At 37.5% G+C, this 27734-nt stretch overlaps 1 protein-coding gene and 1 non-coding gene across 2 annotated transcripts; both read right to left on the reverse strand.

Moving 5' to 3' along the window:
- Positions 1 to 329: 329 nt before the first annotated feature.
- On the reverse strand, positions 330 to 27734 carry LOC125872890 (DExH-box ATP-dependent RNA helicase DExH11). Its single transcript, XM_049553684.1, is given in 24 exon segments — positions 330 to 841; positions 997 to 1058; positions 1061 to 1110; positions 2589 to 2827; positions 2929 to 3143; positions 5065 to 5521; positions 6272 to 6425; positions 7186 to 7295; positions 7967 to 8224; positions 10563 to 10616; positions 11874 to 11984; positions 12090 to 12245; positions 12476 to 12863; positions 13044 to 13111; positions 15561 to 15671; positions 15773 to 15973; positions 16228 to 16329; positions 16773 to 16880; positions 17017 to 17228; positions 19889 to 19964; positions 20171 to 20242; positions 20341 to 20601; positions 20782 to 21039; positions 27407 to 27734. Coding segments are annotated over 24 exon segments (4071 nt in total). The 5' UTR covers positions 27542 to 27734; the 3' UTR covers positions 330 to 628.
- On the reverse strand, positions 9014 to 9203 carry LOC125875327 (U2 spliceosomal RNA). The gene has a single exon (XR_007447394.1). It is a non-coding gene; the product is annotated as a U2 spliceosomal RNA (small nuclear RNA).

Raw genomic sequence — 27734 nt, forward strand, 5'->3', positions numbered from 1 at the left:
TCTGCTACTTTCTAGTTTTAAAACGAAGATGTAAATTAGCCAACTATCCGCTAAGGGGGTGTGATGAAATGGATGGAATAACCTAAGTCATTAACCAAAGGTCTCGAGTTTTAACTGTTGTGAACAAAAATAGCATTATAGAATGATGCCCGTTTCTTGTTGTGTCAAATCTGAAATTCCCTCTGCGCTCTTCTTTTTTTTTTTGGTACCCACATTGAGGGAGCACTTTGTTACCTTCTTTGTCACCCAAAGAGAAATAGAAAGATGACCAGATCAACAGCTTGCTTAGCTAGCATCAATCACATTCAAGTGATAAACTAGAACCCAAGTCTTGTGTAACAACTTTAAGACAATCACATAGAAGCAGAACTTCAAAATCATACCTAAATTTTAAGAGAATGCCATACAGTAAATCTTGAAGTTCATGCATTTCTCTGTGCTAATCAGGGTGTAATTTACTGTCGATTGGTAAATGTACATATGAAAGACTTGAATTTCTGTACAAATTGGCCAAAGTGTAGGGTATCCTTGCTCAAAGTCCACACCTTGGCGAACATATTTTAGTGTACAACAAGTGTATCGTCAGGTCCTTTAGAATTGCAAATGAAATCAAGGCTTCCTGACCTAATCAAACTCCAGTAATATACAAGCTAGCTGCAAACACGATATCACGCTTGATCACATTAGATGCAGTTTCCATTTTCTTGTACAGTGCAGAGTTGCCCATAATTGCAGCAGCATTTCTAAATTCCCGACAAGTCTCGTCTAATCTAACAATAGTCCTCACTATTACACCTTCAGGGACATCTGTGAGTTCACAAATCTCAGCAAATGGGGTCCCCTGCAAGAGGGAAGCAGAATTAGAGACACCCCACACTGGAGAACAGAAGAATCAAGCAACGGGTACAATATTATGATATATAAGTCATACGCAACCACACATGCAAATCCTTGATTTGAGAGAGAGAGAGAGAGAAAGAAAGAGAGAGAAAGAACCTTTGCCCATTCATATACCACTTCAACCAAACCAAACTTAAGGTTCTCTTGGGCATAATCGGAAGCTTAAACTGAGCCTGAAGCTCCCCAAGTCTTATTGCAGTTTCATGTAATCTGAAATCCAACGATAATGATATTGTCATTGAGAACAAAGCAACAAAAAAAAACTATAATCCCAAAGAACAGGATTAAGTTACAGCTCATGGTAATTAATGAGAAAATACCTACAGAATACATCAGAATGACTTGAAACAATTAGAAAAAATATGAATGAAGCTATCAGAATGAAATTACTGTAATCAACAACTAGAGTTGCACTAGTCAACTAAAGACAAGTAGACAACATTGACAAAGTGCAAGGAGGAGATGACATGACTTCAGAAGTAAAAGAGAGCGAAGTGGCCATACACCGTTTAAACAGTAACAGCCTTTGTAGGCACAAATAATGACAGAAATGTTCTGCAGAAGATCTGAAGCTGTGTTAAACTCTATCCTCTGTTGTTCCAGTAACTTCTTTACAGAAGGAAATTTAGATATTTTGCAGTCAAAAGATATTCCACTAGCAGTTGTGCATTCAGAGAAAGACCCAAAATCAGCAACCAGGTCTTAGACCATTACATGCTTGATTTGTAAGTCTGACCAAATCTCATCTTCAAAAAATCTTTCAATAAAGGAAAAGCAGGGCATACACTGACAATGTAAGAGAATTGGCAGCTGGCCCGAAAATTCTTTTCCCTCTATAAAGTGTATTCACTATAACAAAGAAGAAACAACTTGATAAGAAATGAGCCTTGAGCCTAAATCAACTCCAAAAGTACTCATGAGGTAAGAATTGCCCAGGACCATATAAAGAGACAACAACTCATTTCCACCATCAAGGTGGGACACTCAACAAAAATTGCTTACCACAGATTTACTCTATCTCTACTTTCACAGCACCCACTTTGTGATATCAAGAAAATGTGTCATAACTCTTAGACCTGTGACCTTGTGATGTCTCTTCGGATGTGCAATTCCGTGAAACATGTGACATATTTAACTTGACATACTATAATCCAATTATAGAGATATACCCAAGTTAGTAACTAGCATCCCGTTCAACTTGCATATGTGATTCTGTGAAACATGAGAATACATTTGACATGATATGTTTTGTTCTCATGAAAAAAAAGAATGATGTATTTTATTCCAATCCTAGAGATAAAAACCAATTTAGAACCCTAAATTGTCCAACAAAGTAGTGATAAAAAGGAAAGTACATCTTGTTTGATATCATATTCCAATCATCTCATCAATTAATTTTGACGACTTTTCTATCATTAAACCTAATGTATAACAAGGAGAAATCTTCACTGTCTTTTAGGCTCATCCATTAAAGAAACATTACAAAAAATCGACATGGCTGATATACAGGTTTGATCCCTCAATAACTCAGACACCGCAAACACAAAATCTTATCAAAACTCTTCAATAAATTTTATTTATCCAAAATTACTAACAACAATTGAATATATATTTCATAGATGAACAGGAAAAATGACAACACGTAGACATGAGCATATCACACCATATATTTTGAAAAGAAAAATAACCTCTTTTTAGCCTGAGAAAGCTTTGGCGTGAGGAAAGATTCAGAAGTCTCCTTCTGCTGAAACACAAAGGAAGACATGATCGCCACTGCCTCTTCTGGTTCCAGGTCATCCAGTTGATTCTCAAATAAACATTCTGTGCATATCAACTCCTCTCCGGAATTCATTTCGCAAGCAACACGGCCTTTGATTTGAACTACAAGGTCAGCATCTATGCAGCCAATTTCTTTTAACACATCTATCTGCAAATAGTGTAAAAGGGGATGTTTATGAACCCTTCCTTTGCAAGAATTGATTGGCACGAAAAGGGAAACCAAATTGTAATGATAATGTGGGTCCATACCCGACCCTGAAAATCTGGCATCTGCTGAAGTGCCTCATCTGACATTTCAAACCTCAAAGCATTCACTTCCGCTCGGTGCAGCTCTAATTCTTTAGCCAATTTCATGTGCTCATCCAATTTAATACAACCATGACACTTATTCTGTGCCATTTTCTGCAAGAGATTATTCCATTTGTAGTATGCTTCCACAAGATTCATGTCTTTCAACTTCAGATCTGGCATAGAATCTTCATTAGAGAATGAAATGTGGAGAATCTTACAGACAGTCATTGCCATATATTCACTACAAAAAATTCAAAACTTTAGAGACAATGCGAACATTGGACTAGTAAGTCAAAAGGTTCTTTCTCCAGGATCACCAGAAACCTTGGTAGCCGTGTTTTCCTTCAAGCATCCTTGATTGACTAAAAACATGGTCAAGAAGAGTAATATTAGGGCTGGAGACAAGTCATCCAATATCACAAAGAATGTCACCTCGTCGGAAAACATGGTTTGAATGGAGGGAAACTAGAGATAACTTGCTTAGAAGGATGACAATCAGATGGAAAGTTGTGATGGATTTGCTATTTATTGCACAAGGCTTCTGAGGTCAGAGGTAATGAAGTCAGGAGGTGGAAGCTTAGGGACCATCGAGCCGTTTATTTCTGTACAAAGAAGTTGAGTGCCTTCGGCAGATTTGTTTCCATTGTCGCAGTACAGGGGAGTAAAAGGTCCATTATTTTTATTATTCCAGAATCAGCATTCAATGCTGGTTGAGACAAGCCAGCAGATAAAATTGGAAATTTTATTCAGAGAAAAACAAGATTACAACAGTCACATCTCCCCAATAATTGAACTCTTCCCATGCTGAAGCTACTAACAAATACAGATGGACAGTGAGATCTGGCACTCTCTCAATGGAGGAACTCCAGAAAAGCAAACGGATTGGAGGAATCCAGGATAAAGAGATCCTGGGAAGATGCTTGCTGGGCCATTTCGACGGTCAGGAGATCCCAAACCATAGTCATGTGCATATGGGCTAACAGAAAATGGGGCAGCTACATAGGGGTATTCGAAATGTGTGACCATCATTTTCTCTTTGAGTTCCCGACTAAGATCATGGCGGAGCACACTCTAACAGGGGACTGGAGTGGGAAAAGAAAGCACTACATCTGTCATGGTGGTCTACGGCATCTGGTTGCATGGCGGAAAATTGTTGATATGCCAGAACTTGGATTAGAATATTGGGCCTCCCTCTAAAGCTTGGGGCGAAGAAGATGATGAAAGAAATCAAGAAAGATGCAGAACGAAGAAACTGAGCTCAAAAATCATCTCTGATGTGCTCACATGAGGGTCAAAGGAGCCACGGAGTGAATACCTAGTCACATCAACATTGAATGGGAGGGTCATTTATGTCCCATCCCGATTTGGAAAGACATTCTGAAAAGAATCAGCCTTCGGCGACTTACAGACAGTCGCAGGGGGTCAAAGGCTGGCATTGGTAATAGCCTGGGTCTAGGGCTAGACGATATGGCAGATCCTATATTGGGTAGGGGTCTTATAAAGTTCAAACCAAGTGTGCATGCCTCAACACATGGGAAGGAATTAATGGAGAATCTGGAAGATGCTATTTTATCTGAGGTGGGCTGACCCAAGTTTTACAAGCCAAACTTGACAGAATTAATAGAAATTGGTCCTGGGCCTTTTCAAAACATGGAGATGGTCAACCCATCTTTTAAGACCTTAATTGTAGAATCTGATCCTTCTCTACGGGTCTCGCTCCAGCCAAGAATTGATGTTATTGAGAATGCAGAGGCACAACTCAGACCCGACGCAAGACAGGATAATTTATCCACTGCTGGAGAATATTATTTATGTCACTCCAATCACAATTGCTGAACGAGAGGAAGATATTTTGGGGGTACAAGATAACATGCAACTGGAATTGATTCCACAAGAACCAGAAACCAGGAAGGATGATGATGAACTACGGGTGAGTTAGGTAACTCTTCTATTATATCTACCAAAACTAGGGGTTCAAAGAAAGTACAGGGATTGATCTGCAGTATAAACTATAAAGTTTAAGGATGGGGAGCCAAGAATCAGGTGGTATATATACGGCAGGTACAGAAAACCATATAAATAATGCTGACATACCTTTAACCGGATCTAAGGCTGGAGGATACTTATTTCCTTCAGATTTCAAACCGAGCAGCTGTTGTATTGCGTTAGAGTAGGCCCCCGCACTAACATCTTCAAGAAGCCGAACTTGGTCGATCTTAATCTTTTTCACACATATATACAAGAAATCCTTGTTATCAACTCCTCGAACCTCATAATTCATGCCGGCAGCATTACCGCGGTGAGGCAATTTGATGTTGACAGCGCCAGTTCCCTTCCGGGAGGTGACTGACGAACAATACTCATCATCATAACCCCGTCTTGATTTAGGCACTAGTATCTGCATTTCAGAATTTTTTTGATCTTTCCTGTTGCTTGCATCTGACGAAGTTTCCAGAGTTGAAGGCAATTCTGGAGTCAGAACTAGAACTATATATTGTCTGTTGTTAGAGGAAGGTGTCTTCACCACAACGCCTAGTAAGTGATCTTGAGCCTGCAAGTAGTAAAGGGAAAGAAAAGCATTTGCACATGTTTTGGACTTTTCATGTGAATCTCTTTAATGGAAATATGAACTGTGAGGCAAAAATCATATACTTCCAATGTCCAAGTAACCTCATGAGATGGGCAAAAGTAGACAGGATTATGATACTTTTAAAATGAACAGTGATCAGAACAAACCGCAAAAGGAATTGGAACACTTTCAGTTTTCAAAACAAGTGATCTCAAACTGCAGAAGTTTCTATACTAGGAGGCCCAGTCAAATCATCCAGATTATCAACCTTCAGCCATTTTTACCATTGAAAATTCCTTCAGAGACGTTGACCTACTTCATGAAACACTTTGAACCATATGTTTCTTTGCTGGTTTATTAATAATACCATATTTGGTTACATTTAAATGATATATCATCAAAATGTTCATATGTTTCTGCATACTGAAGATTATGATGTGACTTTCCGTTGCAGAGGACTAGATCATGGAACTAAAGAACTTGGCCTTGTAAATTTCCAAATCATACCAGATAGCTCAACTCTACTGTGTCTCAAAAGAAAGATTTTTGAGTATTAGAATGAAACATGTGCAAATAGAATAATGCGTTGATATACAGATGCAACTACTTTGGGATCGATGCATAGTTATTATTATTATTGTGTGCCAGATAGCTGACAATATTTTGACCTTGAAGATGAAAAGAGGCTACTGTCTAATGCCTATTTAGTGAATAGAATGTAATAGAACTTACTGATTGTGATTTTACAACCACTGCTCTCCCAAGAGTAAGGTACTGCTGAGAAGCTGGTGACTGCATTACTGCTTCTGCTATTTGGTGGCTATATTTTTCTGCCTCCAAATACATGTCATAGTATTCCTCAATTGCTGGTTCACCCTTTATGCATCTATATCAGACAAACTGTACTTATTACTATGCAAATAAATATCACAAATGATGCAAGAGTCATCCACAGAAGGTGGCATTTAGAAGCTATAATAGGCTTCATAGTAGCAAGTATTTCATAGACCGGACAGGCTTTATAGAATTTAGCAATTAAAAGCACTACCAAAAAACAGGATTCTCAAGACCATTGGTGTCTGTGCTTCTCTCTCCTCTGTGTGTGTGTGTCTGTGTGAGAGAGAGAGAGAGGACATGTTAAACAATACCAGGAAGTACAAAAGAATTAAAAAAAAAAAAGGGGGGGGGGGGGGGGGGGGGGGNNAATTAGTCAGAAAAAATGGTGGAGACTTATCCCTGCTTGCAAATGGTGGACCATTTAGAAGGAGAGGAACTATAGAGCTTTTGAAGACAAATACAATTTTGTGGAGAAAATCAAGATGACTTGTATATTCTTGTTTTATTTTAGGTGTAAAGAAAGCCGTGCTGAGGAGGCTGAATCACTAGTTGATATGATTGGATCCTTGTGAAGCAGTAACCTAAGCTAGGTTGAGATTTTGTAAAGTCATTACCAGTTTTAAAAAAAAAAGTACAAAAGAATAAGCTTGGGAAAATCCACACAACATCAAAGCACTGAAGCAAATGCAGACAAACAAGGAAGCACATATAAGTGTTTTAAGGTGTGACAAATACATGTCGAAAAATGAATCCAGAAAGACAATTATGGTCGAAAACTCAGATAGTGTAACTGTTTTAGTAATTCTTACTCAACAGATTTTGTAGGCTGAGCAAGCTTTCGCATCAAGAGTTGCTGTTGCTCAGGTAGTTTCTTCTGAGCATGAAATTCAGCAAAACTTCTTTTCAGCATGTCCTCAACCTGAAAAATTTGTAAACTGTACTTCATCAGGAGAAATCTGCTGGGATGAATTAACTAAGCTAGTGAGAATGAACATCAATCCGTGAAATGGAACACATCATTAACATGGATCATATTACTAACAAGTGCCATTACTCTAAAATTATGAGTTAGAGATGTAATGGCAATACGCCGTTGCCCAATAATGTTGTTGAGCAAATCAGCTGTATTTGCAAAAGAAAAAAGAAAAGGTTGTGTCAGCGGTATATGCAGTACTTTTTTAGAGTAGTTAATGTCTTTTGTGTTGATCCTTCTTTACTGCTTATTAAAAACAAAAGGAAACAGAAAAAAGAAGAAGAAACATTGAATTTCCTGAGGATGCTTCAAACTTTTAGACTTATTGTATGTATTCAATAACCATGAACTTTATCTGCTAAAGCGTTCTTAAACAATGTTTTGCAGGTGAATAAAGAGACTTGAAAATACTTCCAACTCGCTACTACATACAAGCTCCAGGAGAGAGAAATGAGAATGGTAATGATGCAGCAAGAACCAATTAGCTCTAAAATCATATAAAACTAAATTGCAAGGAAAATGAACTGTCAGAAACTGAATTTTGAAATAGATGCTGTGTATGGGACTATTTTGAGATCAAGCTGTTCTCTTCTTTCCTAGTTAGTCAAAACATGTACCTTCAGTTCTTCAACCCGAAGTAGATGCAAAATCATGATGTAGGTCAGTCGAAACTGAGATTCAAGCCTAGTTGCAGTACCAACTATTACATGCTTCAAATCATTTTCGAAAGGGATCTCATCTCGGCACATCACCACAACTGTACCAGTTTTATCAAGTCCTCTCCTTCCAGCACGCCCAGCCATCTGAGTGTACTCTCCGGGAAGTAGTTGCCTAAATTCCTTGCCATCAAACTTTCTTAAAGAATCAAAAACAACCTGCCCAAAATTTAATACAGTTTAAACTTTTTTAGCAATAGGATATTTGAATAGAGAGATATGCTTGCTTACAGATCCTTGAATAATTAATAGCAAATATCAACGGGGAAACTAAAGAAATTCTGCAATCTAAGATGGTACTCTGCAGTCTGCAATAATATGCCACATGTCGTCAAGGAATTAGAGAGTACAAGAAATTTGAACATCAAGGAAAATAAGCAGGTAAAAAATTATAAGTCAGGAATGACCATAATACAGAAAGCAAACCCGCCAAAAGCTATATTAAGGATTGCCATGTTTGGTACTGAAAATTCAAAAATTGATCAATACATAATCAGATACTGAACTAAGGAGACCTTTTACCAATAGTTCTTCCAGTGAGATCACTTATCCCACATAAGAAGTGAACAGCTCAAACTGTTCTTGACCTTCTCTCCTCATGCTACCATTTTCTAATAACTAATATATTACAGTAAAAAGATATAGAAGGTAAGTTGGGTTCATTATACTTTAAAAAATTCAATGTGAAGTGGTTAATTATACTTTAGACCCAATTACCATGTAAATTTTCTGTACTAACAACTAATATTTATATCTGATCATTTGCTACCTATGGAAATGCGACAATTGAATTGGATAAAGGGAGAAAGCACATAGGGTCAGAAGTAACCAACACTTCCTTCGATACAAATAGTAATCTTAGAGGTTTGGGAGGTACTAAAAGAGAAATCAATGTTTTACAGGCAAGTATTGTCATCTTGACAAATTCCACCACTGAAGTTGTTTTAACTTATGAGTGTCACCACTTAAGTTGTTTACCTATTGAGCAACACACAAGAGCCCAGGTAGCAAGCTACCTTGATGGATGCTCCCCTTAAAAAAATTGAATTAATATTGTGCGGGCATAGCCCACATATAAGATATTAAACTTATAAGAATAGATACTACTCATGATCTTAGCCAAAAGGCCGACGGCCCACATATCAAATATTAAACTAATAAGAAATTCTGCAATCTAAGATGGTACTCTGCAATAATATGCCACATGGCATCAAGGAATTAGAGAGCATAGGAAGTTTGAACATCAAGGAAAATACGCAATGACCAGAACCAGAAAGCAAACCTGACAAAAACTATATAAAAATATTGCCATGTTTGGTACTGAAAATTCAAGATTTCAACAAGAATGATTTTCTTCAATATAAAGAGACAACAGCTCAGTCCCTCCACCAATGTGGGACACTTAACACCACGCCCCCACCCACCCCTGCACTCCCAGGACTGGACATCTAGAATATGGACAACATAATGTGGAAACAACATTGGATAGTTCAAGATATGGATAAGTTTTCTCTCTGATACCTCTGCAAACAAATGGACCTTGGAGCTAATTACTAAAATTAATAGTCAAATTGAACTTCAAGAAATTCACCCCTTCAAGATGAGTCATTCATTGGGAACCAATGGATAGTCAATTCCACAGAAAAAATTCTTGAAAATACCCACCAAATCATAGACTATAACCCCCTAAGATTGTCAATAACATCTGATTTCCTATGTGGTCTTTTCTTCATAAATATGTGCATATTTTGTGCTACTGGCAAACTTGATTGAAACGCATTCAAGAAATTTATGTGATTTCCTCTACATTCTCTGCTTTCCTCCATTATCTCCACTTTATAAGTTCTTTAACTCCCAGCTCATGCTTAACTGTTTCTGCATTCTGTCCAGACCCTGAATAGAGCTAATATACTACTATAGCTCAGTTAAATCTCTCTTGTATGTGCTTTAGGTTTTTCCCTGAAAGAGGATATTTCCAGAATTAATCATTGTTTCTAAATATGTTCTGAGGCTGACAAATAAAGATCCAGCGCTAGTTCTTAAAATTCTCAGCCTTCAACTCTTAACAATGAATAAATAGCAAAACCATTCTACAACAATTAAATGGAAACATGATCACTATCCTCAGTTACTCAAGAGTCGAGACATGGTGTGAATCATATGACAAAGACTCTTTTATCATAAAAAGAGTAAACTTTTTATTCCTAATATCCCAATTTATGTGGCAGACTAACCTTTTTAGTCTACCCAAAAAGAATAACATCTTTTTCTGTTTAGAAAAATTTTAACTTTACACTTTCCATTTTACCTTAATAAAATGATTTATAGTCATATAAATGTCCTTGATTTGTTCCAGACCACAAGTTTCACAAGTCTTCCTTTCTTTTGTAAACTCCGTACCCAATAAAACATGGCCATGTGAAATGGGATGGAGTGAGTATGTTCTATGAAAATAACTGCAATCAAAGTAACAAGATCACTGCAAATGATGACTTACCGTCCTGGCTGGAGCATTAACTCCCATTGCAAATGTCTCTGTCGAGAACAGAACCTAAGAAAGAACCAAGAATTAAATGAGCATCTAAGACCTTCAAAAGTAAAACTCACCAAAGGACAGGAATTTTGATAACAAATGGGTCACAAAATGGCAAAAGGAGGTAAAGAAAATTCAGCAGCAGTAGTAAAAGTAGATAACATGAAAATGACTAGCCCAACGTGCAACTTCGTTCAAGGATTTCACCACTTAACTGATAATTCATTTCATCAGAACCGTTTTCCCTTTATTTATTTAGTTAATTTTTTACTTGAAAAGAACATAACATTAGATCACGAGTCATAGTTCAAAAAACAAGAATCATGGGGTCCAAAATTTCTTAATTGGATCCAAAGCTAGGACTCTTCCCAAATCTTAAGAAGTTATTTTAGTATAATTTCCTACTAGGATATACTATCAGTGCTAGTATATACAAACATGACCAAATGCTAATTGTTTTATTTTTTTCTTTCTTAAAGGTTAAATAATTTTATTTATAGAAGGGAAATCACTGCATTTTAAGTAGTATTAGTATACCTAAAAGAAGAGAAACATTAACCAAAATATGTCTCTACAAAGGTCACCCAATAATTATCACAAAGACACAAACAAGGGGCCTCATGGATAAAACAAAAAGAAACTAGTGACCAGATGTTACTCCTCACATGTACAAAATTGTTCTCAACCCTCCTATTCCTCTTTCTCCAATTTACCCACTTGATTGCTAGTGGAACTACACTTAGGTCTTCTCCTCCATCTTCTGAAAGCCCAGCTATACATTGCCTCCTTTACTGTTCTCAACATAACCCAATGTACTCCAAACCAGTTACAGACCTCCCACCACAGGCGTGTAGCTACTTGGCAATGTATTAGTAAGTAGTAACGTAATTTTCAAATATCTTAAATTAACTTCCACTAATTTTCATTGAGTCTCTAACTTTATTCTGTATGTCTGAGTATCTAATTAAGTATATGAGCATGCCTTTGTGTACACTAACAAGTGCTCTAGCATAAAATTATATGCCTCTTGCATGCTTAATGCAGAATAATATCTGAAATTAAATAAGTAATTAAATATAGTAACATCCTAACGATGTGCTACCTCTACAAGGTAGTGGTAAGGTCTGCGTACACTCTACCCTCCCCAGACCCCCACTTAGTGGGATTTCACTAGGTATGTTGTTGTTGTTGTTGTTGTTGTAACGTCCTAACAATATGGGCATTTCTGTGGAACAATGTGCCCTTTCCCTTAAAAAAGCTGGCATGTTATATTACCTTAACCAAACCTCGACAAAAAAGCATTTCTACAACTTCCTTGACAATTGGGAGGAGCCCTGCATGATGCACAGCAATGCCCCTGTGCAGAAGGCTTTGAATTCTGACAATCTGTAGTTTAGATGACCATCAATAAGACACTGTTCTGCAATTAGCAGGACACCAAGAAGCAGATGGTCCGCTAGATTAACAAATGCAGCAAATTAGGTAGGACACCTGCGGTAAGTTTCTGTCAGATCCCTTAAGCCGCGAAAATGCTTTAGCACAGAATATCCTAATTTCACTTTTCTCAGAGCTACTTGTGAGATCGGTACCGGGGATGTTATCAGCTGATTTGTCACATCGATTCTTCGAAAAACAAAATATAACCACCTGAAATTACAATTTCATGATAAATATTAGGCTTTAATAAATGATAAGTCTACTATCAACCTGTAAATGAAAAACGGTACTATTAAAAAAATTTAAAAGAGGAGAAGAAAAACACAGCGGACAAGTTATCAAGAGATTAAATACTAACAGCAATGCTAACTACACTGTAAGACGCGGTGGAAGGAATATATACAAGGAACCATGCATGTTAAAAGAATTTTTTTACATACAGGTAACAGTGATTTCTTCAAGAGTTTATTAATCAGCGTCAACCACAAAGACACCTCTGATCTCCTAAACCCCATAACATTCTGTCCAGGCCCAGTGCTTTGCGCTCCCCAACCACCACCAAAATTCCCGAATCTTTGGGGACCAGAGTGCTTGTGCTGCTTCGCCTGAGAAGAGCTATCACGCCTCTGTCCTCGACCCTTGTCAGCAGCTGTTGAAGACCCAGGACGCAAGCTGGCGCCGCCAGAGACAGAACTTGCGGTCTTCTTCTTATGTACATCTTTGGCTGCTTTAAATCCATGAGGCAGAAACTCTTCATTCTCACACACTTTGTAAAGCTCCCCAGAATAGAAGAGACAATGTTCCAAAGGGACAGGTCTTTTGGTCGTCCTGATAGAAAAGTCCATAAAAGAAAAGGAAACCAGATCAAGCAAGCACTCTATAGATATATTATAATGATAAAAGCTCCTATCTTGTTTCCTGAATCATAGTAGGTCCCGGAGAACTTCAAGAAACAAAGTCATGTAACTTCATTTTTTTGAATTATAATTTAAAGAAAGCACGACTAACCCAGTAACATGAATTTGCTTTTGTTTTGTACGACCAATCCAGTCTGCAAATTCAATTGTGTTGGGTACCTGCAATAAAAAAATGAAACATCTCTTAGTTTCCCTCCTAGCACAAGCTCAAGCATTTTCTTTTCTAGTTCATAGATAGAGACCAATAGTGGGGCTAACATTTCTTCCCACTGAAGCACCTACTTATATTATGTCTTCCCACATTGAGAGCTCCTTTTGACAGGTTTTGCTAACCTATTACATGGCAACTGCAGTAGGTTAGCATCTTTCCAATTTTAATTCCCTTCAAATACCCATGCAATGTTATAAAACATTGGGGCCTTTCAATGGTAGAAATCTCTTTACTGCCAGCAATTTGCACACTGGCAAGTTACAGAAAGCCTGCCCCCACACATCTTTACTTGCCATCTTGGTTATCTATCGGCGATAATTCTACAGACAATGGTAAATGATGAATGGCGAGTTGGGACCTGCTGCCGATCCAAGAAATCGGGTTTCCATTTATTTCAAGCTGTATGCCATAAGCCCTAATAGGATTTCTTCTGTTCACTTTTCTCATTTCCTTTTTTTCTAGTTTTCATTAGACTATTGTAAAACAATCAACCAAATGAGGTAATTCAAGACTTTTTCAGTTTTTCTATAAACAAAAGTAGGCAAAATTGCCAACCTACTACAATCATGCAATAGGTTCCCAAAATCCTTTTTTTAGGAAGGATTGTGTTCCCACTCCAATAGATATTAAGAGATCTTCGACATAGTTGTCTTTATGGTCAAAATGGTCCAAAATTTGAAACTGAAGTCTAGCAAAAAAAAATAAAAAAATTATGACGGTGTTGTCCAGGCTAGCTTGTGTGTACCTCGACTATTCCACCGCATACCTACTACCCCAACCAGAATAGGTACTGGACCCACCAAGGCTTGGGCAAATGGGAAGAAATCGCTTAGATTGTTTTGTCACCACTGAGATTTAAACCTAAGACCTCATGGTTTTCCACCCACTTCATTGACTACTAAGCCACACCTTTGGATGCAGCAAAAATCTTACTGTCAACGACACATCAAAAAAAGAGTTTCTGGACGAACATCTGACATTAGCTGACTAGTTCTACTTCTATTTTTGGTTCTTTTTTAAGAGGAGCGAGGGCTCAACTAGATGAACCTTAAGACTTTTGTCCAACATACCCATTGTTTACAAGCCACAGTCCACAGAGATAATTTGATGGTCAATTACAAATTTGAAGATGTTCTTTTTCTTCATTGTGGCACCAAAAGGTTTCTTGTCGACGGGATTTGGTGAAAGAATAAATCAGCATACTGCCAAGTTACAGATTTTTCAAAAGTTTCAATCTGGTTTCCTATGTTTCCTCTCAGCAGTGCAATGTATCAAGCAACCGCTTCTGACCAACAACCAAGCACTCATTATCATCAATTAATGTATACCCAAAACTGATTAAGGAGTGTCATGTCATAAGAAAGATGTCTCATGCCATAAAAATGATAGCTAATCAACTCTGTTGGAGTATAACGATTATGACTTTGATGACCAAAAAAGTTTTTCAAAATAGTAACTAAGGGAGGCCTCTAATCCATGACACCCTACAATTGTTATTCACATAAAGTATAATATGCCTATCTGTTGACCCTATTATGCTATTTTAGACAATAGTAATTAAGCTCAGATCAAGCAAATGTCAAATGCTACCTTTCTTAGATAGGCCAAGCATCAATGGTTCAAAGGGGCTGTCACTATACGTATGAGTACCCCACATTGATCAAATGTATAATTATACTTTGTAAAGTGTGCATATAAAAAGATGCAGGCATAAGGCATTGGTCTCACGCATTCCCATAAATCGTCTGCGTGCCTTTATTTCTCATATATTGATGCTGATCGAACGGGTTCTCTTCTAATAGACATTTTACTTTTGGATATTGTGTTCTAATTGGAGACAATTTAGTATCTTGAAGAGCAAAGATCAAAGTGTGATTACAAGATCCGATGTCAAAGTCTTGAGCCATCGCAACGGCAACTTGAGAACTCATACGGATCAAGCAAATATGGAAGGAATTTAAGTTCAATAACCCACTTAGATGGAACTTGTGTGTGATGATCAAGCTGCACCTGATATTGCATCAAGTCCAGAGTTTCAAGAGAGGATTGAATACATACAAACTGCTATCACAGAAAAGATACTCTCAAGAGACATCGTCACTAGATTCATAATGTCAAATGATCATCCAAACATATTTACCATGTCCATCATCGAATTAGCGACATTCGATCAGTGGGCACTGACTTCCGGTAGAATGTTAGATTTGCTAAGCTAAATAGTTAGAAGTTGTACTACTGTTCGTTGATCAAATGTGAAACTATACATAGAAAAGTGTGTGTAAGACATTTGTCTCATGCATCCTCACACATCTTTTTGTTGTGTCTTTAACTCTCATACCTACATTAAGAGTACTGATCCAAAGCACAAAATAAAGTGACTAAAATATCAAGACCTACCGTAGCTGAAAGGAGGACAAAGTTGATATGTCTTGGAAGCATAATGATAACTTCTTCCCAAACAACACCTCTTTCAACATCATTGACATAATGCACTTCATCAAATATAACCTAAACTCGCAACAAAAAAATACCAGTAACCAACCAAATTATCTCAAGTACTGGAAAGGTTGTAGAAGTGAAACGAGCAGAGCAAAATATTTAATAATTACCCATTCTATATCCCGAATCATATCAGCCCCTCTATAAAGCATTGACCTTAATATCTCAGTGGTCATTATAAGACAAGAGGCCTCAGGTCTTATGCTTATATCACCTGTGAGAAGGCCAACATCAAATTTCCCACAAAAATCCCTGTATTTCTGATTGCTGATTGTTTTGATTGGAGCTGTATATACAGCCCTGGTACAGTGCTGCAGCACACAATAAAAAAACATAAATTTGGTGCAAACCTATTGACAAATAAAGACAAGAAAATTTGGACAGGATTGACCCAAAAAGTTGTAAAGGAACTTATACATAGGATATGTAAAACAGAAGACATTTTATTTATAAGCAAAGAAGAAGATTATACATTAGATATCAGTATAAAATTCTTGATATATTTTTTTATAACCAAAAAAAGAGTCGAATAGTATAAAATCCATGATATAAAGAGAATTCATACTTTAGCTGCCAAAGCAAATGCATATTCTGCCACAACAGTCTTCCCAGCAGATGTATGAGCAGCAACAAAGACAGAGTTCCCTTTTTCAAGATGATAGATGGCCTGCAATTAACACAATGAGAAGGACCACAATTTTTTTAACAGCTTGATAGGCATATCTATGCCTGAAATGAAAAGGAAAAAGAAACACAACAAATCGTTTCAAGTTAATAAAAAAGCAAACAGAACTCAACCTATTATGTTCAAAATTAACACTTTGCCATTCATGCCAATGAAACATCATCTGACTAAAACATGGGCCCCGTGATTGAAAGCTAAGTTGCTCGGACTCTCCAAAAATGTTGCCACACGTCGGATCTTTCAAAAATACACTATTTTTGGAAGATCCGACACGCACCCGTCGACATTTTTGAAGAGTCCGAGCAACATAGATTGAAAGCATGTATTTACCCATCAATTTTAAGGGACACAAGATTAAATAAGGCAGAGATATGCCAAGTTCCATATCAGCATTGAAAAACACTACATAAATCATAGATTTATACCTCCTTTTGAAAGGGGTCGAGTTCAAAAGGGAAAGTAAGAGCCATATCAGGGATGAGATCATGAAATCGTTCTACAATTACTTCACTGCCACCAGTAACAGCCCATCCCTGCATCAGATGTGTAGAGCAAAAGCATAAAAAAGATCACTATACTTGATGCAGTATTCAAAAAATTGGAGAACTCCTCTTTAACTTATCAAATGAAGGAAATGGAAAACTCTGTTAAGCAAGAAATGTCTGTTACGTCATTCTCTTGACGTGCACCATCTTTATCCCCATCCAATCTTGATATTGATCCTTCTGCTTCAACAGACAAAATCTCATCCAAGACGGATATCTCAGTGTCTAGACCCTCATCAGACACTTCGGACTTGTTTACTTCAACTTCAACCTGAAGTAGCTCTGGCTTGACAGATGGCAATTGTTCCGCTTCAGATTGCAATTCAGACGTATGACCTACATGAGAGGAATAATTTTTTTTTTTGAAAACTGGTAATTGTATTCCTCAGAATTAAGGGTTATGCTGGCCATCTCCAAAAAGATATCAACAATGAAATGAAAAAAAAAAACTAATTACAGATATCCTAAAAAGTATATCAACTGGATAGAATCCTCAATGTTTTCTTCTTAGAGAACACATAGAGAAGATAATTCTCTCTCTAATAATTAATTTATTTCACAGAAGCCCATGATTCAAATATATATCATTGTTTGATAACTTTCCTATAATCTTCCGGTCTCTCCAATGTTTAACTAGAAGCATCACTTCTTTTTTGAAACAGTTAACATATCTTATATAAGTAGTAATACAATACAAAGACAGTATAATCATCCCGAATCACAGGACTGTAAAGAGACCAAACTTACAGCTCCTCTATCATCTACAAGGAGTCGAAAACAACAAAACTTGAATCATGATCTTTCTACACATGTGCCTTTACACCAAAAATACAAAAGTACCAAACACTTCAACTTTATCTGCTTGATATGACTTGATTTATCTTCAAAGCATCACTTTTTCTTGTAAAATAAAGTTTAGAAAAAGTCTCACCTATGCATATGTTACTTCACAATTCAACATCTCCTTTAACTTCCATGGTTACTACTTACTCATAGTTGAATTATGTGGACATCTCATCTAAAAGCTTAACATGTCAAAGAGAGAGCACTTTTTTTTTCTAAAAGGTAAGAAGTAATATCAATAAAGGTACCAAGATGGTACTAATATTCAGTACAAGCAAAAGAACATGTCCAGTCCTACATCACAAGAGAATCAAACAAGTCCATTGTTTTTGGCATCCTAGTTACATAATTCTCTTTCAAGTTTCAAGACAAAAGACTAAATTCTGAATACATATATGGCTTAACATAAGAAGTGGAATCCTTTCTGCCGTCAAAACATCTCTGACTCCTTCCAAGAAAACTGTCCAAGCAATATAGACGGGTATTTACATCAACAGTTTCTTCTGTCCTCTCCTTGATCTAAGGTCTCCCCCCCCCNCCCCCCCCCCCCCCCGAATTAGAAAAGCAGACAGCAATTAAGCATTCCTCGTCCATAACTAGGCTGAAAGTGCTGGGAACTGACCCTTAAGAAGTTCATCATTGTCCTGTGAATCTGTCCAATTCTAGTTTTTCCTCTCATCACCAAATTTCAACTTAATGCAATTTCAAAATCACCCCCATAGAGTCATGATCTGCTTCCGAGCTGCAATCCCAAAGAGAGAACCAACTATTCTGGGATCCCAATATCTATTTTTGTCATATTTAGTAACAATGACCCTCTTCCACAAAGCATCCTTCCCATCATTCAACCTCCACAACCATTTATAGAAGACTTCTGTTATCCACTTTGAGTTCCGGACTCCAAGTCCTCGCCCATTTTACTCCTAGTCACAGACTCCCATTTAACCAGATGAAATTTTGTCCTTTCGGCATTTCCACCAGTTTTTTAACTACAGATCAAAGATTTCCATCCCACAAGGTGAACATCTGTTCTCTTTATTTCCTTGCCCTATGAAGTTCCTTCTAAGTGAATCCAATCGTTTTTTCACCTTAGGAGATGAGGGGAAAAGTGACATAACATAAGTAGAGAGACCACAATGCTATTACCAGAACTATCCTTCCTGAAACCCCACATCATTCTTTCTAGCACCCAAGGGAGTTAGGGGTGGCAAAACCAAGCCCAACAGTTTGGGCGGGTTATTGACCCGTTCATTCATTAGCTCAACCCATTAAAAAATGGGTTAATATGTAACCCAAATTGGCTAAAATAGTTTAAAAGAACAAATAAAACAATTAAGCTTGGTAAAAATTGGGTTGGGTTGGGTCTAGACCCGTAATGTAACCCATTACCTAACCCATTTTGACCCAACCTGTTTTGACCCAAGCAAATTTGGGTTGGGTTGGGTCTTGACCCAATTGTTGTCTTAACCAATTATGACCCGTCTAAATTTGACCCCCCACCCAATTGCCACCCCTAACGGAGTCCCAAATGTGTAGTGGGAAAAGCTTCTACTTTACATTGCAGGATCTCAGCAAACTGAGCAATAGAATCCACAGCATTAACAGAGAAAACAGTACTTTTGGATAAGTTAACTTTCATCCCTTGCACAGCTTCGAACACCAAAAAAATGACCCTCAAATATAGAGCTTGCACCCTGTCTACTTCACATTGCAATAGGGTATCATCAGCATAAAGCACATGTGCAATATCGTCTCCATTTCCTTCATTGCCATCAACATAAAATCCCTTTATCCAATGCCTTTATCCAACCTAAACCAGCATCCATGACCAAAACATTTAACTTAAGACCCGTGATCAAAACTACCTAAGCACATGATGGTGTTCAACAAGCATTTCACTCTTCTGCTATGGAAACTGCTTTCCCAACAAAAGTGGAAAAAAAAGGAAAACCTGAGCTTCAAGGAAGAATGCATGACATATAGGCATGCTATCCTAAAATATTACATGTTTGCTATGTCTATCAGATAAAGAAAATTAACTCTGTCCTGGCTAAATTGGCCTTTTGGCTAATCTAGAGATCTTTGACTATGAAATCACTCTTCAAACACAAGAAACATAAAGCAATTAAACGAAGTCTCTAGATGATACAGACCATCTCCAACAAACTCCGTGACATCCTCTTGCCAAGCTTTCTTGAACAAGTCATCAAACTGCACGGATAAGTCACTCTGCAGATTGCCAGACAGAGATGTTTGTCAAAAAAAACAGAAGATGAGAACAAAATTACTTGACACATTCCAAAGCAATTCTGGCAAGCAGACCTAGGGTGCATATAATCCACCACAGTATTTACTTGATAGGAAGGAAACATAAAAGTAAATGTCTATATTTTATATAAGAATATAAGAAAACATGAATTTATTGTGGTACTAACCAGTTTCACCTCCACTGTGTTCATGACAGCACTCTGATCCTCATATATATTCCAAGAGCATGAATGTGTATCCTTAGATATATACAAATAAGATGTTTCATAACGTCTTATATACAGAATAATAACTTAATCAAAAGCTCTTCAATGGTTAAAAAACTCAAAAACCTTACCTTAAGATCACCAAGATCAGGTCCTTGCTTAAAGCTTGGAGGAGCGGTTTGGGCAGGACCGCCATTAAGCACCTCCCTTACCCATCCACCGTTTGTAGCACCATCAGGAACAACTCTGCCCAGTGAAGGGGAATCATCCAAGCCACCAGGTCGAAACGGACGACTATTAATGCTTCCTCTAACAAAATCCTTTGGTGGTCCAACAATGCGCGGTAGTGCCCCAGAATCATCAGCTCCAATTGTAAGTTCTGATACGTCTCTCTGAGAAAGTCAGAAGTGAGCCAAAAAATGTCAGGATTAGCAACCAAAAAGGAAATTTCAGATCCTGAAATTCCCCAGTGATTTTAGTATGGAAAGGAAATGAAAATCAGTAATGAAAGGAACTTGTTAAAGCATGAACACTTAGAAAGTTGATAAAATGATAATGCAAATTCTGTATACCTCCTCTGACTTTGGTTCCCATCCTCCATTATCCAATCTGTCCCGCTGACGTCTAAAAGGCACTTCCCATGTAGGAACAACAACAGATCGAGGCAAAGATGGATCTGGAAGGATTTTAGCTCTCTCAAACCAATCAAACTCCCACTGCCTTCCGACTTTTTCGGGAGAAAACTCATCTGCGTCCAGCTGAGGCAACAGATACTTCTCCCTAATAAATTCCTTTATTGTTTCAGGTGTTTCCTTTGGAAATGCAGGTGGCTGAAACATAAAAGTGATCATAAACAGTGTTTACACTTTTTTTAAGAGGGATGTGTATGAGAACTGATATGGAGCAAGTATTGAAGTAATAATTTTAAATATTAAACATCAAGTACCGATGTCATTATTAGGGAGTTTAATAAAAGGCAATGACTGAAGTGATTCATATAACTGGAAATATTAAGCATGGATATGCTGCTAGTATATGAAATTTAAACAAAGATTTGAAAGTCCTTGGCCTTATAGGTAGCAGTTCAAAGAGAAATCAACCAATCAACCATCACTCTGTCCCAGATTAGATTGGCTGGGTATCGGAATCCTCTGTATTCATTAAACTCCAGGTACGTTCTGTTTAAATGCAAGATAAATTGTCTTTTAATGAAAAGTTAGGGATTCTCTAAAACTAAAGCTTCCTCAAATCTCCCACTTATAGAATAGTCAGAGGCCAAAAGCTAGATTAATATCATAGAGCCAAAACAATACATAGGCTTCAATTAAGGAGTCCCAGAAAGGACAGCCAGAAGTTTGCAGGGTGTTAATTATTACTGCAAAAGCAAATTGGAGGGAAAAAGACAAATCAAACTAGGTCCAGCCCTAAAATTTGATCTCTAAGAATTCTGCAAACAATATATTACCTGTTATTAGGTAGATATCAAGAAATTGGTGGGTCCTGGCTTGATCTGAATTATATGGACTTGATTATCCATCCAAATCAAGAAAGTGTAGTTTCTGCTAACCAATCAAGACAACCCGTAATTATAAACAAGACCCCTTAGTGAAAATCCTAGATCCGCCACTGTCATTGAGGGCATGACCCTTGATAGGAGCGGGGGAAGGTCGAAGATTAAGGTAGAAGGGTAGTAGGTAGGCGGGAGTATTTCTTTCCCATTCTTAGAGTATTAATATTATTCTTCTTGTTTTCCTTATCTTTAGATTACTATTACTACATGTTATTATTAAACCTCCTTATCTTATTTCATCTTGTTGTTTCTGCGTGTTACTGCTGCCTCTTTTTTATTGTTTGTTTAGCCGAAGGGTCTAACGTAAACAACCTCTCTACCTTCTAAAGGTAGGAGTAGGTCTGCGTATACTCTACCCTCCCTAGACCCCACCTATGGGATTATATTGGGCTTGTTTTTGTTGTTATTGGTGATGGTGGTGGTGGTTGTATCAGAGCATGATACGAGCATGGTATCAGTTGAAAGATATTCTTACAGAGTCACTCTATCACTCCAAAATCCGAGTATATCTATTGCAAGTTAGGAACATACAATATGTACACTCCTACTTGATTTGAGAAGGAACACTCATGATTGGGAGATGGAAGAGTTTCATAACTTGATAAAGCTTTTGTATGGGCTAGACACACCAAACAACTTTTCGGATGTATGGAGGTGGTGGGAGTCTGGCGACGGCTTACCCACTATTAGTTCTTTTTATAAGATTTTGCTAGTGAGAAAGGCAGGTACCTTCCCCCACAATTCCATTTGGATCCCTAGAGCACCAAGAAAGCTTTGTTTCTTGGCATGGTTGGCGGCAAGGGGTGTGACCTTTTTAGATGAAGTTAGAATATTTTTTATGACATTATTTTTGACAAAAATGAAGTTAAAATATTATTAACAACAGAGCATTAACTTTCCCAAATACAAAAAGCATACCAAAAAGTTAAAAAAACATACAAAATACATGATTTTCTATGAAAACCACCCGATCATCTATACAAAAAGTAACCTCATGGGTGCACCAAAAAGAAATAAGAGAAAAGAGGTTATTTCTCAAGTGTATGACATATTTCTCTATTCCATCAAAAGCTCTATTTCTCTCTCCATATAGTCCACATCAGTGCTAAAGGTGCAACTCCACATGCCCTGTGTCTTCTACGAGCCCAACTAAACATTGTTTCTTTCATAGTTCTCGCCTCTTGGCATTACCCACTCAAACTCAAACCATCTCATCAGCTACCCCCATAACAAAAATGCTTCCAGGCAATGTAAGAGTAGGTGATCTACGTCTTCCCCTGATTCTTTGCACATGAAGTACCAACTAACACAAGTTATCTTTCTCTTCCTCAAGTTCTCCATTGTCAAAATCACCCCCGTCATGCCTAACCATGTGAAGAAGCACACCTTTCTCAGTACTCTAGGGATTCATATCGAGGATGTGGGAAAACAATCTCTTGTTTCACTAAAAGCATCACATAATAGGACTTGATGGAACAGACTCTATTTCCCTCCGTTTCCCGACCTTGCAATTCAAAACATGTGCTAGAGCCTTGTTACAGAATATGGTAACAAATCACAGAGTGATTGTAGAATATTACAGAATAATAAGAGTTATTGTAGAATATTTTCTTTTATTTGTTTTGATTGATTTCCTTTTATAGGATTCTTTGTAATTGTATAAATACCTTGTATATTCATGAATAGAATAACTTATTTCGTTAGATTACATGGTATCAGAGCCTAGGGCTCAAATTTCTTTAGAAGTTCGACTCTTTTCCTGGCAGCCTAAGAAAGGGTTGGGTCACTCATTTGGAGTGACAAATTTAGTCCTCACCCCAAGGCAAATAATCCCTTTCCTCTCTTTCCCGCTTATATTTTAGCAATCTATTAATATTATTATCATTATTATATTGTTGTTGTCATTACTACTATTATTTAGATATTTTTTAAAAATACTCTGTGTAATCCCACAAATGAGTTTGGGTGTACCTAGACCTTACCCTACCTTGGGAGGTAGAGAGGTTGTTTACGATAAACCCTCAACTCAAGGAAAAGCATATCAAAGTAGATGCTATAGAAAGCATGACAAAGCAAAATATAAAGAAAAAAGGAACAACTACGGTAAAATAGTGCAATTACTATATATATGTAGCTTAATATTTTTTCTTTTTAAGTTTTATTTGGTATAATGATGGCACGAGTTGAGATTAAATGGAAAAACATGATTAGTGACAATCATACAACTGCTCCCAACTTATAGAGGAGTGAGGCATAGTTGTTGATTCAACCTATTCCTCCTATTGGTGACCTAATTCAAGGACACTCCCATTTTTTTGCCATATTTTCAAATTACATCTCTCCCACATCAAAATGCTCGCCAACTTTACCGTAGACATACTCATTGTTCGACTATCACACTATAATTGCAGACCATGAGAACTTGCCCCTTCTTACACGCAATACTTCCCTCCATTTCTCCTTGTAATCCCCTTTGTCTCTCCTCCAGATCCTGACAGACTTATCTAGTCCAGAGAGAACGGCTCACTATTTAACTCTCAGAACACTGAAACAATGTGCCCCATTCCCCATCACAGATCACAATGGATGTTGGTACCCTACCAACATTTCTCACCAAAATCCTAATACATGACATATCATGTGTGACATATATAGCATTTACAAAAATAAATATGCATCTCCTACTTTCTTTAAAAAAGTCAAAACAACATGTGTACCTATAGCCCAACAAAGTGCCCAACAATAACATCGCTAGCAAACTTAGGTCAACATATCCTTACATCTCGTTCTATCTTTCAAGCTTCAAAAATTTCTGCACATCCATCTTCAGTCTTCAAAAGGTTACCATGCCCCAAACACCAGTGTGTAATAGCTTCCGGTGAACACACCCACTTTCTGAAACACCCTACCAAACACGTCCTTGCAAATCTCTTCCCCCTCTTGGTATACTCACTTGAATCCTAAATATTGGTTCATTAAATTTAATCGTAGTCACATCACAACATTCATGAACAACTAAATTTTTTATTTTTATTTTGATAACCGAGAAATCCGTCTGTGACCCGCCCTTTGGACCAATCACAGCCTTCTAAACTCGGTGGATAATGGGCCCGCCCCTCTACCCTTCTCCACTTAAATACCAGGCTTTACTTTGCATGGTGTGGGGCTTGAACCTGCGACCTAAGCCACAAATCCTCCACCATTTTGCCACTTGAGCTAGGCCTTGGGGGCATTAACTTAATTATTAATCTTCTTTGATTCAACAGAAAAGAAATAGCCTCCTCCGGTGGTTGCCATCTAATTGATATCTGGATAATGGAACAAAGAGGAAAACAGTTGATGAGAAAGCTAAGAAGACACTTAAAAACTTGTATTATTGCTTTCTGGTCACCGGATAAGGCCTGACATGGATGATCAAACTCAATTATAAAAAGTGAACTCCCTAAAGAAAGAATGACGCTGAAATGTAGTCAGCAAAGCAAAAAAGTCATCAAAATCAATCGGAAAGCAGTTATCACTTCTCTGATCACCAGGAAGAGCATTCACCTAGACTGGAAGATTTTAGGATGGCGATAGAGCACCTTGGAAGAAGAAAATATTAACAGAAGTTTTATGACAAAGGCTCGCGTGCCTGCAGTCATCGAAGAAGTGCCACTGCTAGGTGACACATGTGGGCGTGTGCCGCTTCTGACAAGATTCTAGTTTGGTGGGTTTTGTTGTGAGGTGCTTCCGACCTCGGTAGTGTGGTTGTTGGTTGGAAATATGGTATGGTCCCCGGTTATGGATCTAGTTATGGGACGCTGCAAGATAAGTTCTGAAGTTTTCTTTTTTCTACCTATGGTGCTAGTTCGTTAAGAGAGAACCTGCGATCTCTTGAGTTTGAAGTACTCAAAAACTTGACTAATTTTCTGCTCCCCTTTTCCATTAAATTCAAATAACTTAAATACAACATTGGTGATTAACCACCCACCTAATAACAAGGAAATAACTTCCCACTACTACTGAAATGAGAAAGTGGAAAAATAACCTCCTTACTGCTAATAACTTCTAATAACTACTACTACAGAGAAAACAACTGCAACAGGAAAACACTGTTACAGACTTCTAATAACTACTACTACAGAGAAAACAATTGCTACAGGAAAACACTATTACAGAACCTATTACAGAGAAAACAGAAAAACATAATTAATAGCTACTGATTTAATTTCCATGCATAAAATTGTTGGTAGACTAAAAGGGTACTAACAAAATATTTGTCAGATTATGATGTATTCGCTCTCCCCTTAAACCCCCAAGGGTTACTGCCTATGTAGGGAGCATATAACGGTTCAAATATAGCAGAATGAATAAAGAGTATCCATATAATTGACCCAACAATTTGGAATTAAGTGTAGTTCTCATTGTTGTCATAAATAAGTCATATTAATTTAAAATTCACTTTCCTCTTTTCATTGGTGGCTAACGAACATGCATTCAATCAACAAACTAAAATAAGTAAACACATAGAACTGTAAAATCTTCAGGAGTGTATAGATAGGGAGTGTAAATATATAAAAAGCTAAGTAATTTCTTCTCATATACCTAAGTCTTGATTGACAGAGTTACCAAGTAGTAAGTCCTATCTAGTACGGGTTCAATGAAACCTGTGAATTCTGATTCAAACCCTATTTACATGTGATTGATTAACATGTATTCCTATCAGAGACCTCATTCCAGGTCCACATATGTTGTAGATAACTGTTATGAAGTAATAAAACCTAAAATGGATGAACACCTAATGTGCGTGAGCATGTATGCTAGAGTGTGTGTATGTGTGCTAAGACCATAGTAGGGCTCGATAATACAAAACGTATAATGGTAACTTGTCCTTCCTAAAAAAGGAACTTTTGCGCCTAAGGAGAAAGTCTTTGCAACCGAAGTGAGCCGAGGAGCCGAGTGACGTGCCAGCGCTACTAATTGAGTGCCAGCACCTAGCTGTTTCATGCTAGAGCAGAGACTCGGATGAAACTTGAAAGACATTCCAAGTAAACACATGTTTTCAGATAGTTGTTAAAAAATAATAGAACCTAAAATAGATAAAATGCCTTTTAAAGAGCATTAAATCCCTCTTTCTACCCAACGTCATTCCAATCACTCTCCTTCCTATCCCAAGATCCAACCACCTATTGCTTCCCTTCGGAGAAAGAACTTATTTCCAACTTATTTATCCAAACCATATATGGCAATCAAGCTAGAAAAAGACTACGAAAATGCTCTTGGAATCATTATTTCCATTGCTAATTGACACATTTCAATCATTATCATCAATGAATTAGGTGAAAGTGCAGAAAGAGTGGGATTTGAACACTCGGTAAACAAATGCCTACATAGCAGTTCAAATGCTACACCTTAATTCAGGACCTAATGCCTAAAAATTCTAGATACATCTCTGTAGAAAGTTGCATGTTTTGACAAGTCCCAGTTGCAAGCAAGGTGACCCCAATACCACCTTAGGGGTATTTCATGATTAATTATTATCTCTAACCAAACACAGTCTGCATTTTATAGCGGGATTATTATCTCTTATCCCTCATACCAAATGACGCCCAGGAAAAATAAGGAGTGTGAGTGACAGAAAAGCTTACCAAAATGAAGTCAGGAATAGAATTGAGAGGAGTATCGCGTTCAACGGGAGGGAGAGGCTCGATCGTGAGGTGACCACTGTGTCCTGTAAACCCTATTCGAAAAGATAGTTCCTTTGCTGCTACTAACCGATCCATTGCTCTGTTAATGCTCTTTCTTCGCTTTTTTCAGTTTTGATTCTTCTACAGGCTCAAAACAAGTGTATCAGTATTCTGATATCTCCGGCGATGTTCCGCCGGAAGAATGCCGAAGAAGATAAGAAAGTCTGCCGTTTGCGATGAATTCGGAGATACTCGCCGGCGATAGGTCACGGCGGGATGTTTATTTATA

This window comes from Solanum stenotomum, chromosome 8 (genome assembly GCF_019186545.1).
Source record: "Solanum stenotomum isolate F172 chromosome 8, ASM1918654v1, whole genome shotgun sequence".
Classification (NCBI taxonomy): Eukaryota; Viridiplantae; Streptophyta; class Magnoliopsida; order Solanales; family Solanaceae; genus Solanum; species Solanum stenotomum.